The sequence below is a fragment of the Mustela erminea genome, chromosome 1, assembly GCF_009829155.1.
Source record: "Mustela erminea isolate mMusErm1 chromosome 1, mMusErm1.Pri, whole genome shotgun sequence".
NCBI lineage: Eukaryota > Metazoa > Chordata > Mammalia > Carnivora > Mustelidae > Mustela > Mustela erminea.
The window spans coordinates 130,479,083-130,497,330 of record NC_045614.1 but is presented as its reverse complement, the minus strand read 5'-3'; the positions used below and the strand labels follow the sequence as shown (position 1 = coordinate 130,497,330).

General features: G+C 33.7%; 1 protein-coding gene across 1 annotated transcript in view; it reads right to left on the bottom strand.

Moving 5' to 3' along the window:
* Positions 1–724: 724 nt before the first annotated feature.
* Positions 725–18,248, bottom strand: part of BCHE (butyrylcholinesterase) — a 61,023-nt gene continuing 43,499 nt past the window's right edge. Inside the window, exons 3-4 of the mRNA XM_032341993.1 lie at positions 8,339–8,505; positions 725–1,628 (exon numbers count right to left, since the gene is read on the bottom strand). Coding sequence (XP_032197884.1) covers positions 1,504–1,628; positions 8,339–8,505 — 292 coding nt within the window. The 3' untranslated portion in view covers positions 725–1,503. The remainder of the gene's footprint in view (positions 1,629–8,338; positions 8,506–18,248) is intronic.

Sequence of the window (18,248 nt, the reverse complement as noted above, 5' to 3'; positions counted from 1 at the left end):
TTTTATGTTTCAGAGGGTTCTACATCAAACAGAGGTTCAAATGATTCGGGAAAACATAATGGATCCTGGAAGAATGGCACTGAAACAAAGATGGTGATATAGAATGGAATGTCTGCTCATTTGCTTATAATTTGTTTTTTTTTTTCTCTGTTTTTGTTTGTTTTTCCGTTCATCATAGGCTGAGGGAAGAACTCTAAACCAAAGATTTCCATTTACACAGCACTGAAGTGACTTGATTTGTATAATAAATTCTCTCTCTAATCAGCCAAAGCTGATAAAATGGCCTGAAACTTTGAGTGAGCACGACAGCCCATCCTGGATCTAACTATGAACATCCTTATGACCAATGAACAATGGGACATGCTTTAACCAATCGTGTACAGACCTATATATTAAATACTTCGTCCTATCTTTAGTGCTGGATTTCAGTACTTAATTAACATAATCAATATTCACTGCCCTTTTCTGAAACTTAAAATCTCTGACTTCTTCCTGATAATGAACTACCTGTTTAATTTATTCAACAGATGTGTTTGGTTGCCATGCCTATTAGTAAATGCAGCTTTGTAATTTTTTAAATTATAAAAATAGTATCATTTATCTGAAGAAAGTATAAAATTTCTTCCCTGGAATTAAATAATTTCTCTATTAAAATCCTAATATTTATTTGTCCAAGGCAAGAATTCCCCACCCCAGATCATATATGAGTTCTGACTTAGACTTCTGCTCATCTGCATGTTTTATTTTTCAGTTTCAGGAAGAATAATTTACAGATGTACACCTTTGGGAGAGACTTTGGGAGTGGGGAGGTGAGGGAGGGCCAGAGTTGAAAGAATGAAGAATAGAATAGAATTTGAGGACTCAGAGCATATATATTTTAAAAAATAAAAACAGAAATAATTATATTCATTTATGTTTCGTCTCTTGGGAACAACATTTTGTTTTAGTCATTAGGTGTTTCAAAGTGACCAAGTCTTTTACTTTAAGGTTCTCTCTTGCCTTCCAAATAAAAAAAAAAGGAACCAATTATTTTCTCTGCTTGTTTCAATATCCCATGTTGACATTAAGTTCATAAATTCTTAAGGGAAATAGTATTATAAATTAGTCTCCAATGTTTCAAGATGTAGCGCCTTTTGAAAAGATATCTTTTTATGAGTGGTAATGAAAATACACAACTAAAAGTAGAATACCGGTATTTTCAAGGAAAAAAAAATCTATAAAGTTACTCAGGAAAGAGAGTTTGAAGCTGTAAATCATTTTAATATGCATATAATTAATTGTCAAACTTTATATTGTAAAATTTAATTAAACGTGTTCTAGCCATTTGGGTTTTGAAATGCTAGGTACAATACTAAGTGGAAGATGAGAAGAATCGATATTATCCTTCTGGCATTTTTGTTTCAGTTATATAATAGCTTTCTTACTAGGTATGTAAGAGAGCTACTGATATTTTTACCTTGATCTACAGGAAAACGAACATTCTATAAAGGGTAAATCTATTAATTAGAGACCTGCACAGCTTTCTTTCTTGCTAGTATAATCGTTAAATTGATTTTTCCAGTCCATCATGTAATTGTTCCAGCGATAGAATCCTGCTCTCCATTCTCGTTCTGCTTCATCAATGTTTCCTGTAAAACATGGAATAAGTTGTATTAATCTAAATTTTAATCTGTTTACATTAATTGAAAATAATTTTGATTATAGATGCCATTTTCTCCAAGTACACTGCACAATAATTTTTAATATTTCATTATTTATTATCAGCTTCTTTCACTACCTAGAAAGCTTTAAATAAAATTTTATACATTATATGAAAATGCAAGTTATATGTATGTATAAATTGCATATAGCATAAAAATATGAAAATGAATTGATGTATCACATCTAATTATATTATATAACATATATTTACTTTCATTTCTAAGAAGATATATAGATATTATTATATTGAACTCCAATGCATAACAGAAATCCCATTAAAGGCATCTCATTTACATATATAATTATATAGCAGACTTATTTCTGATGAAAATATTTATATATATTTATTAATGCCTAAGGGGTAACTCTGTAACTGACACTGCATGTAGATTTTACTCTCACTCTGTGTCATATATTTTAATTCCAAACAATGCATAGTCATTGAAAGCAGTTTATGGAAGCTAGTACATGAAAACAGTTTATTAATTGCTTTGCAAATTAGAAAGATGACTAAGACAATCTCTGCTTTCCAGTAGTTTGCAAAGTGTATGCATGTGTCAGAATAGGAGAGTGTTTATCCCAGAAATATGTGAAGCAGTTAACCAAAAATGGTCTGCGTACTAAATCTATTAGTATTTTACACATTTGTAGTTCTCTTACTTCTTAAATTTTTAGGATGCTGTGCTCTAGTCACTGAATTAAAAAACAAGATCTTACGGAATTTCAGCTATTCTGAAAATGAAGACTTGACAATTTTTAAATATATTCTTTACAGATAGGCATTTTTAAAATTAATCACAACTCTGTAAGATATTAATTTGGAGAAGACAGTTCATGTGATCTCACTACATTATACATGAAAATGTGTCTTTATTTATACTAGTACTGATGGAACACATTAGTGATTTATTTTTATATATATGAAAATCAAATATTTAAAACATTTATACAGCTATTAAAATGTCCCCTGTAATTTAGGATATATGTAAGTTTGAAGTGTTCATACTGCTTGGACTTTGGATAAATATTTGGGAATATATACAAAAATGTCCCATTTACAGAATGACTTTTAGAAGATCAATGACTGTAATTATTTTGTAAATAATAGAGCTTTTCTAAAAAACATTAGATGTGAAAGAAATTAAATATCACATCAAATGATCTACTCATTTGGTATTTTTTATAATTAAATGCTTTTTTAAATGTTATGCCAAATAAGGCTCTAAAGTTCAGAAAGAACAAACTTTTGGTATAACAAATAAGTGATAATAATCTACCACTTACTCCATGAATTTTAATACTCAGAGTAAAGGTCTTAGATTCGATTTTCTTTTCTTGTGCATAGAATACCAAATTCATTGACTCATGTAAATGTAAATATATTTCCTTGTGTATCATAATCTAACACTATATAGTTTAGTGAATTGAAATACTTTGTTTTTTAGTGTACAAATGCTTTGTAGACCTGAGTACTTTATTTAATAATAATGAACATTGGTTGAGACAATAAAACATGAAACATTTGATTATTTTCTAATACAATTCAGAACTGAATACACCACAGTGAAAAATAATAAAAATTTTGAGTCCCATGACATAAATCAAAACCAAACTTAGGTTTTTTCCTTCCCCCTACTTCTCTTCCTCCAAATTGGAACACTAAAGTGACTATAGATTTATTATCTGTGAGACGTACATCTATTTGTTTTGTAGTTAACAAGGTACTACACTGTGAAAGAAGGGACATTATATAGTCTATGGAGGCACATGGGTTAAATTCCAGCCTGATCACTTATTATATTAGTGACATAGAAAAAAATTCGTAACTTTTGAAACTAGGTTTCCAATGGTAAATGAAGTAGGTGATCACTATTTTGCAGTGATACTATGAAGGATAAATTGGCTGGTATGTACATTATGAAATCGAGTTTATACACCTATTGGGAGCTCCACTAATGAATTTATTGCCCTCTTGCAAAAATTTATTCTTAACTTTGCTCCTTATTGAATCCATCTACAGCTAAATCAATACCAGTAGTTCATAAACATACTGACACAACTTTTTCAGGACTTTTGTGATCCTTGATTTGTCCATATTGTTGGCTTATTTGGAAACAAGAAAAAGTCAAGCTTTCTTCCCAACAGAAAGAATAATACTAATTAGGCTACTTTTTGTCTTGTCAATGAAAAAAGAGTGAGAGCAGTATTTCGCCAGAATAGAGTCTATGTAATCAAGTTTGAGACACTTAGAAAGAATACAGGAGAGGTGAGTCAACTCAAAATTATTCATGGAGGTAAAGTTAGAAGAAAAAATTAATTGGATTTTGAATTGTGCTAATCATTATAATAAAAAATAATTCAAGTACTCTGAGATTTCACTGAAAATCTCTTTTGCTCCCATTACTTGCTTATTTCCCCATTTGTTACCCAATTAGCAAAGTTACCGAGGAATACATAATTCTTGATGTTGCTGATCAGAAACGCATTAGTTGTCCTGTTATAATCCTGAGTGTGGGATGAGAGTGAACCACGACTGCTACTGCAGAATGAACTGCTCTAAACTCAGGCGAGGTTTGGTGAACACTTCGCATACAGGCATACCCATTCCATGGCACTTCACTGTATTGTGCTTTGTAAATACTGCATTTTTTTTCAAAGATTTTATTTATTTACTTGACAGACAGAGATCACAAGCAGGCAGAGAAGCAGGCAGAGAGAGAGGAAGGGAAGCAGACTCCCCACTGAGCAGAAAGCCCGATGAGGGGTGGGGCTGGATTCCAGGACCCTGGGGTCATGACCTGAGCCGAAGGCAGAGGCTTAACCCACTGAGCCACCCAGGCATCCCAAATACTGCGTTTTTAATAAATTGAAAGTTGGTGGCCACCCTGCATCAAGTAGGTCCTATCCACACAATTTTTTGACAGCGTTTGCTTACGTCATGTCTCTGTGTCACATTTTGGTAATTCTTGCAATATTTCAATCTTTTCATTGTTATCATATTTGAATTGCTGCAACCTCATGATAAAACTTTAAAGGATGAAGAGTTGCTTCCTTTGGATGAACAAAGAAAGTGGTTTCTTGAGGTGGAATCTACTCCTTGTGAAGATGCTATGAAGACTGTTGATTTGACAACAGAGAATTTAGAATATTATATAAATTCTGTTGATAACATGGCAGTGGGCTTTAAAAGGATTGACCCTAGTTTTGAAGAAGTTCTACTGTAGGTCAAATGTTATGAAACAGTGAAACAGTATCACAGGCTACAGCAAAAATCATTCGTGAAAGGAAGGGTCACTCAATGTGCAAACTTCGTTATTGTCTTATTTGAAGAAATTGCCACAGCCACCTTAGCCTTCAGCAACCATTAGCCCTGATCAGTAGGAGCCATGAACATCCAGGCAAGACCCTCCACCAATAAAAATATTATGACTCAACGAAAGCTCAGATGATGGTTAGCATTTTAGCAATAAAATATCTTTAAATTAAGTATGTTCCTTATTTTTTTTTAGGCATAATACTGCTACATACATAATGAACTACAGCATCATGTAAATATAACTTTTTTTTTTTTTTTTTTAGTGAAACATGGTAAATAAACTTTTGTATAGATTGGGCAAGTAAAAAATTTTTGACTCACTATGTTGCAATATTTGCTTTATTGTGGTGGTCTGTAGCCAAGCTGCAATATCTTTGATGTATGCTTGTTTTTAAAGTGAAACAAATGAAAAACCACTGGATCTAATATTTTTCTGTACTGGGAGGAGTTGGAGGTCAAAGTGGTTTTTTCCTTTAAGTTAATTTATTCTTTCACTTTTAGTGAGAAATACTGATATCTTATTGACATTGAATGGGTCATTTCTCTATTTCTTTTTCAAACAATTGTGAAATATTGTGCAGTTACATTTTCTAGTGAAAATTTTGAATTTGATAACATTTAAAACAAATATTGGACATTTTATTTCTTGCCGGTGCACACCCTAATATCATAGGCATATGCTGAAGTATAGTCTGAACTTTAAGTGCTAGAATTCCTGTGTTTAAACAAGTCTTAAGGATCATTTTATTTGAGAACATTTATTGCTTAAATGTAAACTACTTCTCAAGTGGTTCTTATAAATCTCATTGGGTTTCCATCTTGAGTGAGGTAAACATTCCCACCTTTAAGAATAGTTTTCCTCTGAAATTTTCCTTTACACATAGAACTGCTTTTTTAAAAAATGTAATATTTCCATAGGAACTTCAGCCCAGGTCATGTGAATAACCCCAATTCTTAAAATATTCAATACTGAAATGTGTGAGGTTTTACACCTTGAAATACACAAAATATGCTAAGAACATGTGGTCTTTTTTTTTTTTAAGATTTTATTTATTTATTTGACAGACAGAGATCACAAGTAGGCAGAGAGGCAGGCAGAGAGAGAGGAGGAAGCAGGCTCCCTGCTGAGCAGAAAGCCCAATGCGGGACTCAATCCCAGGACCCTGAGATCATGACCTGAGCCGAAGGCAGCAGCTTAACCCACTGAACCACCCAGGTGCCCCAGAACATGTGTTCTTAATCTTTTTAATCACCCTACATTATTCATTTGTAAAATAAAAAAAAAAAAAACAACTTCAAACTCGTTCTGTTTATTTATTATTATTATTATTTTGTAATAAGGATTTTATTTATTTATTTGTGAGAGACAGAGAGAGAAAGACAGAGGCAGAGGGTGAGGCAGACTCTCCACTGAGATGGGATCCTGATGCAGGATTTGATCCCAGGACCCTAGGGTCATGACCTGAGCCTACGATAGGCACTTAAACCATCTGAGCCATTCAAGTGCCCAAACTGTTCTTTTTAAATGTAAAACATTTTTTATTATTAATGAAGATGTGTTGATGTTACAACAATTCTATCATGCATTTACTGTACAGTTTTAAAATATATTTAATATAACCTTTTTGGGGTGAGTTATATGAAAAAATGCTGAAGGCTAAAATTATGTTTTTAAGGTACTTTGGAACAATCCCAGAGCACAGTATTAATCCAGAGCAAGGCCTACTATTTCCATACAGCTCAGCATTGCTCAAAGTAGAAAGGAGTTCGGCACTGCCTAGAAGGAGTGGCAGCTAGCCAAAAACTTGGGAGCTTGTTTGTTCAACCCGCTTTATGGCGGCTGAGTATTTAGAGATAGGGATTTTGAAGTACATCTTCAAAAACTGCTGATACTTAAATTTTAATCTATCCGCTAATAAATTGCAACAGACCACAGCAGCTTGAACCAGAACAAGTAGTTTGGCTTGTAATAAATTGGTCATTTAAAATCCTCCCCACCCCTTTTCATTGCCCCTCAGTTATGACCTTCTCATTTAAAAATATTTTAAGTAAAGATTAAAAACATGTATTCTGGGTTATGTTAAATGGTATCTCTTTTGGTCTCTTGGCAGATGAAGCAGGTTACCTCATTGTTATGCACACCCAGAGAACACAAGGACAGCACTGTAGCTTTGCCAAGGGATGCAGAAACCCATCTCTGGATATATATTATGTCACAGAACATTTGGTAATACACAGAGCACTGGTATATCAGAAACATTTCCCAAACAGATGGAGTACATAATTATAATTTTTGGTGAGTAATGTCTGATAATTAAAAAGCATATTAAACAATCAAATATAGCTCTGAGATGCCCATGTTTGCCTGAAACTAACCCCCAACCTCTCTAAACAGGAAACTACAGCATCTACTCTATTGTAATATCTAACATGGCCCCCAAATTACAGAGTATTATGATGAACAGAGTGGTAAAGTCTAAGGAAACCGGGCAGCAATATGTCTGATGGCTGAAAGTCAATTACTTTTACTTGCAAAGTCAAGGCCTGAGGAGTCACATGGGTTAGAAACAGCTGGGCATTTTAAAACTGGCAAGTGAATGAGATATGTATGTCTTTTTCCTCACAGAAGAGGCGATCACTCAAGCTGATCCTTCAAGTTAATTTAAATATTTTCTTACTAATGAATTTTGAAATAACACTATAATCGGAACCAATTTACCTAGATTTCCTTATATAAGCTTACGGAATCCCTTCCTTAAGATTAGTTAACTAAATTAGTTTATTGTATTGTGTAATATATGTGTGTGTTCATGATAAATGTCTCAAAGCTCAGAATATTTAGAAATATTCGGATTGTGTTTTTAAATATTTAAATTCTGGAGGTTTTCCCCCCCCCCCCTTAGAAATCAAGAGTTCTATTTATCAATAAATTTGTTGTTACCTCTCTTTGAGTATAAATTAAATTCATTCTATATTTTTAATTATATTGTTAATTCTATACATTGCTTATTTTTTGTTTATTTATTCATTTTTCATTAATTAATTCCACAAAGATGAGCTGAATAGAAAGTAGTGCCCTATTTTAGTTGCACTACTAGGTTTTATGTTCCTCTAGGGGAAAATCTCTCCCTCAGTTTTCTTTATTTTACTACTAAAGTGCTGGTCATATAGTAAGCCCTTAAAAATATCTAAACTTGCTAGAAGAAAGTTGTGAAAGAATCAAGTAGTTGTAAATTCACAGATTAACATCATACTCTACCTTTTCTCCCTTTTACATAATTAACAACCAATTATTTGACGAAATACTAAAAAAACACACACCTGTCATTTCCAAGACTTTGGGAAAATATAGTGTCCAGAATCGGCATTGTTGAGCACGTAGTTTAGTGTATACCCTTGGTGACTCTGTATTCAAGGTTAAATATTTCTGGTCAGTGTTTTTGAAGGCAGGCCATCTTGTGCTATTGTTCTGGGTTCCATCAGGATTTCTAAAAAATTAAAGAGAGATATTATAGTTCTACTGAAATCATTGTTAGAGAGAAAGAATATTGTTCTCAAAAACCAACAACAGCTTTAAAAAAGTCAGAAAAAAATGTGGATTTGTTTTGATGATGTAAAGTAAAAATGAACTGGGTGGAATGTTTTCAGCAACTTGAAGCACTAAATTACAAGTGTAAAACTTAAAATTTTTTTTTTAATTTTTAATTTTTTTATAAACATATATTTTTATCCCCAGGGGTACAGGTCTGTGAATCACCAGGTTTACACACTTCACAGCACTCACCAAAGCACATACCCTCCCCAATGTCCATAATCCCACCCCCTTCTCCCAAACCCCCTCCCCCCAGCAACCCTCAGTTTGTTTTGTGAGATTAAGATTTAAAGAATAACTTTTACATGCATTTCTGCTTAACAAACAGGGAGAAAAAAAATATTTTCTATTTCAAGAATGCTAATGTTTTCTTCACACTTAAACATGCTTGAAGGGGCAGTGTTCCTTTTGTCTCCTTTTCTTCCTTTACCTCAGACCCAATCTTCTCTACTAATATCTTGCTTCCATGTCATTCTATTTGCCCTTGTCATTACTGCCTGAGTTAGTGACTGATTACATGTCCTATTATGCAAGTAACTTCATTACTATAGGAAACTCCCTTCCATCTCACTTTTAAGTTGATCTTATATTCTTATAGATCTGCTCACTGATGAAAATGCTTCAGTAATTCCCCAGTGGGTTCAGAGAAACTTAACACACATGGTGCCATTCATATTTTCAAGCTTACTCTCAGATAGTCTTTGCGAGAGTCAACCAACAGGAATTAGGGACCGTTACTTAGAAATTCCCTCCTCTATTTCATTCCCTTGACTTTGCCCCAGCTCTCAAGCTTGGGATTCCTTCATTTCTGCTAGATCAATTCAGATTTTCTTTCTCATGTTCTCTTTTTGTGCTGATATTCCCCATATCTTTTATTGTGATTTTTACATCAAAACACTTGATTCTATTATTTTTTAGAAATGTGTAGTTTGGGGTTTGTTTACAACTCTGTAACACTCAATAATATGGTGTTACCTAGGTCAAACAAACACAAACTCAAAGAGTAAACATTTTGCAAGTGGCTCCAAGTAGTTAGTCATTGCCAATTCTACTGATTTACCTTTAATATATTTTTATGTTATGATTATGAGCTAAACACTGCTCTAGGATCTAGAAATACAAATAAACATGGGAAACATAGTTTCCCCCCTGAAAATTTACAAGGAAGAATGTTCATGAAATCAAAGAACCAATATATGGTAGCCTAAAGCAAACATAAACAAAGGGACACAAATTGTCAGAAGAGGGAATAATCACTAAATTTGAAAAGAAATTACCTGAAGGAAAGAGCTTTAAGCTGAAGTGAGGAGAGTAAATAAGGAACTGAACGAGAAAGAGACGTTGGGAAAGCTAGAGAAAGGGAAGAGAATTACATCGTTCCACTTAATGAGTGTTCATTTTAGGTCAAAAGACAATGAAAAAACAAGTTTTCTTCGAATATAGGATAGAGGAGATCCTGTTAGAGTTACAGCTTTAGAATTTTAGTGTTATCACATTAAGATCTGACAGCCTAGGAAAATGGTTTAGACTGTAACTGTAGGCTTTTACTATACTTGAGGGATTTTTGACTAAATGGCTTATTTTGAACATAACATTTTAGAAATACTGACCTGAAGGTTTTCCAGAATAACCAAGAAACTTAAAAAAGTAGTTACATGTACTTCTATCATAAACAGAAGACTGAAGTGATAAGGATAAGTAATTCATTCCTCTCTCTCTCTGATTCATTCTACCTTAAGTAAAAACATGTAAGAAAAACTCCAGTTGAACTTTTCTAAAAGTTCAGCACACAAATTCCTTCTTTATTCAAATATCTTTGTAGATTGGTAACAGATAGAAAGTTGGTAGTAGTGATATCAGATATAAGATTTCTTTTGGCCACAAGTCTGTAAACCCAGTAGATTTGGAAGGAGAAATAGGCATTCATTGAGCACGGTTATCTAGAACAAATTTTGCCATCAAGAACTTGTATAATGTAAGAACCACAAATTCATATTTCATCATAGAAGCACACATGAATTCAGGAGCTTTGGAGATAAATAGCTTCTTGATGGACTAGTTGATTTTATGTAGGAATTAGATGACTAAAAAAGAATTATTAATAACCACGTTATTCAAGCTAAACCAATATCATAAGAGGATTGAAACCTCCTGCTTTAGGGTATTATTTGAGAGAGGTCATGAAGAAAATTTCTCCAGATCACAGATGGCACTCTTGTCTAGGTGAATTATGTAGTCTTTTCCCTTTCCTTTAAAGCTTTAGAAACTAACAAGTACAGCTGCTGGAGGCTGGATATTAAACCAGGAGAACCATTGGTCTGATTCGGTACAGCAATTCTTATGTTCCTAAATTGCCCACTTTCCTTCTAATTCCACTCTAATTAACTTATGGCACCATTTTAACTGCTCATTCTTTCCTGGCTTCTGCAAATGGTGACTTGAACAAAGCTGACTCGTACTCGAGTTCAAGAGCAAACCACTACTGGCACTGCCCCTGTTCATTTGACAAACTTTGTTCTATAAAGTATCTCATGACATTCCAAAATGCAATTCAGAGATAATAAAATTCCTTTGCCTATGGATGCAGATATCGTTTTCAAAAAGTGATTGAAATAGCTATTAAAGTGATAGAACATTTTACTGTAATTTGAAGAAATCTTCAAAGACTTTAAAACTTAACAAGAGATATAATTCTCTTTCTATCTGTATCAATTAAAGACTGTGAAATACAACACATTTTCCAGATGCACAATTCTGAAACACTATATAATTTTAATCTCAAAATTATAAGGTATATTTAAACATCTTGGCTCTGTTATTTATCAAAAGTATTTCCTGTTCTTGTCACAAAATAAAGAGTTTGAAGTGGTAATACCTAAAATTTTCCATGAAATAGAAAAATCTCTGCTCTATATTTACTACGAAATTTTTGTTCTACTTTGTGGTATACAAAAGTGGTCTAAAGATCATCTATTATACTTTTTCTCTTATGTAAGTTTGAAAAGTTTTGTTAGTTTATTTAACCAAAAGACAGAATATTTTCCTAACATCTCTATTTCAGGAAATTACCTGCTTGTCATTGATATTTGAGCTTAGATTTGATATTTTATTTTATGAACAGATTCATAAAAAAGACATTAATTGACTCAGGATGCCTTATATGAAGTAGTATACATTCAGCTCCATGCATCAAGTTTTCTTGGGATTACAAACCCCAGGATTCCCATCAATCCTAACATAGGAAGAAGATTTTTTTGTTAGGAATTCAGAGACACTGATATCTAAGAAGGTATACAATGATTATATTTCAGTGTACCTTACAATCTAATAAAATAAAGCCATAATTTGTAGTTGTAAATTGAAAGGCCAGATAAATATTCTACCATCCTGAGAGGGCTAAGGGAATACAGATTATATTGGATAATTTCTTAAATATACAGATATTCATAGATTCCTATTCTATGTCAGGTCACACTTAAATAAAATTATATTTTAATTTAAGGAATAGAAGGGCTGTAAGGGAATCTGAATTTGTCAAAACAAAATTCGTCTATTCATTCAACAAATATTGAGTGCATACTATGTCAGGCTTATTTAAGTCACAGAAAATCAACGAAGATAAAAATAGGAATTCTTGCCTGTTGCAGTTTTCTTTCTTTGAAGAAGATAGATAATAAATAAGACAAATAAGGAAAATATATAATATGTTAGTAAGAGTTGCTAGAGATGGGACAGTGGTTAAGGAGTGTGTAATCATGAATTTCATTGGCCTTTGCCCATAAATCTTCGGAATTTTGCACTGTACCTAATTGTTTATGCTAACAAGATGACTCATAGTGGGCACCTGATGGCTTTTACTAAAGGTATGATTCAGGGTGAGCCTGCTCACACTGATAATCTCAGGGAAGGAACGGCCATACCAGAAAGACCAGCCATGCAATTAGAAGGGTGGGACTTTGAGTCAGGTGATATCAACGTGGCCTCCTGAAGCGGGGGAGGCTGAAGATTGAGTTCAATCACAATGGCTAATAAATTAATTGATTATGCCTATGTAATAACACTAAAATAACACTCTGGACCTCAAGCTCAGGTGATCTTCCCTAGGGTAGCAATACTCCATGTGCACATTGCCACAATTAATGCCCTGAAGGTAACGCATCTCTGAGGTTACAGAAGCTTTACCTTTGGAATACTGTGAGTACCAGATCTTGTTTATGTATCTCTTCTTTGGATGGGTTCTTTTTTTTTTTTTTTTTTTAAGATTTTATTTATTTATTTTTGTGAGAGGGACTGAGAGAAAGAGAGAGAGAGTACAAGTATGGAGAGGGCATTAGGGAGAAGCTGTTTCCCTGATGAAGAAGGAGCCTGATGTGGGACTCAATCCCAGAACCCTGGGATCACAACTTGAGCCAAAGGCAGATGTTTAACCAACTGAGCCACCCAGGTGCCTAGACCGGTTCTTTTTTTTCTTTTTAAATTTTATTTTTTCAGTGTTCCAAGATTCATTGTTTATGCACCTAACTGGGTGCTTCCTCGTTAATACGCACCACCAGGCTCACCCACCCCCCACTCCCTCCCCTCCAAAACCCTCAGTTTGTTTCTCAGAGTCCACAGTCTCTCATAGTTATAAAATATCCTTTCATTATACCAGAATTCCAGTTGTATTTATAGAACCCTCCTGAGTTCTGTGAATCATTCTAGGGCATGATTAAATCTGAGAAAGTCCTTAGAGATCTCCAATTTATAGCCAGCTAGTCTGAAGTGAGGTGGCCCTGGTAACCTTGACTCTGAAACTGGTATCAGAAATCTTGAGCCAACATCAGGGCACCTGGGTGGCTCAGTCAGTTTAGCATCCAACTCTTGGTTTTGGCTCAGGTTATGATCTCAGGGTTCTGAGATCAAACTCCACATTGGGCTCTACACTTAGTGTGGAGTCTGCTTGTCTCTCTTCCTCTGCTCCTCCTCCTGCTCTCTCTCTTTCCCACTTTCTCTCTCTCTCATGAATAAATAAAATCTTAAAAAAAAAAAAAAAAAACAGGAATCTTGAGCCAACTTTGAAGTCTGAAAGCCTGAGTGCTTAACCTTGATTTTGGTTGCCTCCGGGTAGGAAAACTCTGCAATATTTGAATGGAAAAAACAAACAAACAAACAAACAAACAAAAAACTTTTAAGTGGAGACTTGAAAAAGGAGAGTAATGAGCTAAACAGTGTTTTGGAGGAAGAGCATTTCAACAGAAGGAATAGACAGCAAAGGCTACAAGACAGAAGTGCATCTGGAGTTTTCCATGAAAAGTGAGTGAAAGAGTGTGGCTAGAGTGGAGCTAGTCAGGAAGGAGATAGTCTCAGGCAAGGTTGGAGCAGTGAGAGATGCCACATTATTTAGTGACCTGTAGGTCACTGTATGATTTTTATGTCTACTCTCAGTAAGAGAAGAAATAATTGGAGGGTTTGCACAAAGAAAGGATAAGATCTCACTTAATATTTTTCAAAAGATCATCTGGCTGGAATTCTGGGAATAGTCTACAGATACTATGGGAATAATTTAAGTGAGAGATGATGGTTGTTTCAACCAGGGAGGTAGTGGTAGAAATTGAAAGAAATGGTCAGATCTTGAATGTATTTTGAAGGTAGGCAGTGCCCTAGCAATTTTCCAATGGAGTAGAAATAGAGAGAAGGCAAGGATGACACTAAGGATTCTGGCCTGAGAAATTGGAAGGATGAATGGAGCTGCCATTACTGAGATAGAAACTGCTGCAAGAGCATGTTTGAAGCAAAATATTGAGAATTCAGTTCTTCACATATGAAATTTGAGATCCAAATACAGATTGGAAGTAGACAGTTGGAATTTAGTAGTTAACCATTATTTTCTTGAGGGAATCTCTGCCTTCCAAATGGATTCATAAGCTTTCTAATGCAATATTCCACAGGAATACCAAAATTGTGACTCAATTTCCAAATTTCAATACAGAAATGATATTTAAAAATACACACATTGCAATAAATTAATTCATAGGATACACAGCACCTGTACCTTCCCAGACTGTAGCTCTTTGTTCGATGCTTATCCTACGATCTTTTCAGACAGGTCTGCCTTGATGACGCCATTAAAACAGCCCGTATTGATTTCCTTGTATTTATATTTTTTTTAAGTTTTCATTTAAATTCCAATTAGTTAATATTAATTTCAAGGATACAATATAGTGATTCAAAACTTGCATTCATCACCTGGTGCTCATCCTAGCAAGTGTACTCCTTAATCCCCATCATCTATTTTACCCATCCCCCCACCCATCTTACCTCTGGTAGCCAGCAGTTTGTTCTCTAGAGTTAAGAGTCTATTTCTTGGTTTGCCACCCCCTCTCTCTCTTTTCCCCTCTTTGTTTATAAGTTTGTTTCTTAAATCCCACATATGAATGAAATCCATGTGGTATTTGCCTTGCTCTGTCTGACTTATTTTACTTAGCATAATAATTTCTAGCTCCATCCATGTTGCTGTCAATGGTGAGATTTAATTATTTCTTATGCCTGAGTAATATTAAAAATTGACTTTAACTGTAAATTTTTCTCTTTCCTCATTACTGAGGGCTATGACTTGAAGGATTACGTGCTCCCCAATAAGGTGATGGTATTAGGAGTCGGAAACTTTGGGAGACACTTCAGCCATAAGGGCAGGCCATCATGAATGAGATTGATGCCTTTATCAAAGAGGCTTTAAAGGGATCCTTTGTCCCGTCTAGCATGTGAAGACACAGTGAGAAGGAACTATCAATTAGGAAGAGGGTCCTCACCAGAAGCTGATCATACTATAGTTCACAGAATTGTGAGCAATGAATTTCTGTTGTTTATAAAGTACCACATCTGTAGTATTTTTTTATAGCAGCCAGAACAAACTAAGACAGAGCATAAGCTTCATGCAAACCATCATCTAGTAGCTTTGAAATTGTCTAGTAACCTGAAATTGTGCCTGACTTATAGTATTTAGGCAAGAAATATGAGTAGAAAAATTAAAAAAAAGAAAAACATTACAAATGATAGTTCAAGTTATCTAATTTTCCTTTAACTATAGTAAATATTCACATTTAAAAACTACCACCGCATGGAGAATTATATTTCAAAGATGACCTTTTCTCCAATTTTGGTAAAATTAGTATTTGGAGCCAAATAAAATGAAATTCTTCTTCAAATAAATTTTTAATAAATCTGTAAGAGACTGTGGGATAGTTTTAACCTGTACCTTACATGTAAATTATTTTTTACCATAATAGTTTAGCATTTAAATAAAATAATAGAAAAGACAGCATAAGCTTATGCTTAGAAGATTGACATTTAAAAAGGGAGATGTGAAGATCTACTATTCTTAGAAGAAAATTAGTAACCAATTGAGCAAAATTGAGCAAAAAATAAAATAAAAAGGAGATACTTATTTAGTATCATGATTAGTAGGGATAACAGCAGTGAAAATTTCACAAGTTGCTTCTATTATTTTGACATATTTATATAAAGAAGAGACAAAGCAATTTTCAAATAGTAAACAAATTTTCTCTATATTTAAATATGATGATGAACATGAATTCATAATAGAATCTGTCTCAGAAAAATATGAAGACACCGGTAAAGTAGTGATGCTAGTAAATAGCAAAGAATAAATAAAATACTGTTTCTCTGAAGATCATGGTTGCTGCTTCATTTCGTATACAGGAAACTACTTAGGATAAACATAGACTTCAAATACATTTTGAAGTAGTTTTGGATTCCCTCTAGAGAAATTTTCTGTGACTAATATATTTATAAATTTGACTATAGTACCATCGCTGGTTTCATTTAATCAAGTGCATAAAATCTGTTCAATCTTTAAAACCTACCCAAAGATAGCTTTCTTAAATTAAATTAATTAATTGTACTTTTATTCTTAATTATATGACCAATGAAATGGCCACTGAATTCTATTCAAGCAACTTAGTTATTAATTCATGAATGCATTCCCAATAATACTGGCTCTATTTTAACCTATAAGACTATATCTTAGGTTGATTGATTGGTTTTATAAAATGGGAAGAAATCAGAGAGGGAGACAAACCATGAAAGACTCTGGATTCCGGGAAACAAACTGAAGGTTACGGGACGGGGAGTGGGAGGGAGGGAGGTAACTGGGTGATGGGTATTATGGAGGGCACATGTTGTGGTGAGCACTGGGTGTTATATGCAACTAATGAATTGTTGAACAATACATCAAAAACTAATGATGTACAATATGCTGGTTAACTGAACATAAAAATAAATAAACAAAAGAAAAATATCTATAGTAAAATGCCATAATACAGTAGAAAACAAAACTTATACTGAAGTTTATGGATTCCTAGAAGCTTCTAAGTTGAATCTTTAAAGACAAATGGAATCATTTAAATAATTTTTCTTTGCAGATATATACATATACACACACAATCATGCTTATTTCTGTGTATCTGAATCCCAACATATGTGTGTGTGTGTGTGTGTGTGTGTGTGTGTGTGTGTGTGTGTATTCTGCAACTTGAATATTAGGGGTACCAAAACAATTGAACAAATATCACTCACATACAAATTAATTTATATCATCCTATTGAAACTCACTATACAAGTGCCAAATTGTATATGTAATAACTATATTTTGAGCTTTAGAGCAAATCACATTTTACTCACTTTTGCATATTCAGCATCTATCCTAAGCCTGCACAGAAAGTATATGCTCAATAAATGCTTGCTAAAACAACTAAATGAACAGCCTTCAGAATTTTGGAAACACTTTGGATTAATTCAGTATCAGTTATAGAATACTAATTTCCACAGTGTTAGAAGAGAGGAATTAACTTTATTCTTCTGTGTTAAGATGACAAAAAAGTCTTATAAATAATACTCTTCTCAGATTGAAAACTTGAAAACTTATTGATTCTTCAAGTGCCTAATGTAATAATACATTTGATGTCAAAGTCCTACATCAGCTGAGGGGGGAGTTACAATATGCATGAGTTTCTCCTAAGCCTTGTTCACAGACTGAAATTCAACTCTTTCCCAAGGGCCATTTAGCCCCTCATCTGGCCTCACTGTAGTTTTTTAGAAAGGTGTTTATGATTGCATTGTTTTCCCTCTGTAGACAATAAGGGTATAAATATTAGTTACTAAAACAATATGCAGCGTATAATAATGTAGTTGTGCATAGAGAGTTTTTTAAAGAGGATTATTTGCAATTTAAATTATATTTAATGCAAATATCTAAATCTGGTTCACTTTTTTGCTTCCTTCCATCTCCTGACATTTCCATTGTAAACCATGGAGATGAGAGAAGTAATTATTGAAGAACAATTCCCTAGATTCATTGCTTTGTTAAGTTTCTTCCTTACTTCAACAGGTTTGTTTTTCTAGGCAGGAATCTGGGTACCCAGAGGGGTACTGTATTAGTACACCACAGAAGTTGTTAGTAATTCAGAAATGTTCTAACAATGACTTCTTGCATCTCAATCTGTTGTGTGGGTAGAGTCCATGGTCAAGTTGGTTATTAAATTTTTATTATTTCATGATTCCTAAGTAGTGGATTGGGATATATTCTCAACCTCACAGAGAAATAAGAATTCAGAACTTTATGAGAGAAAGAGAGATCAGAAG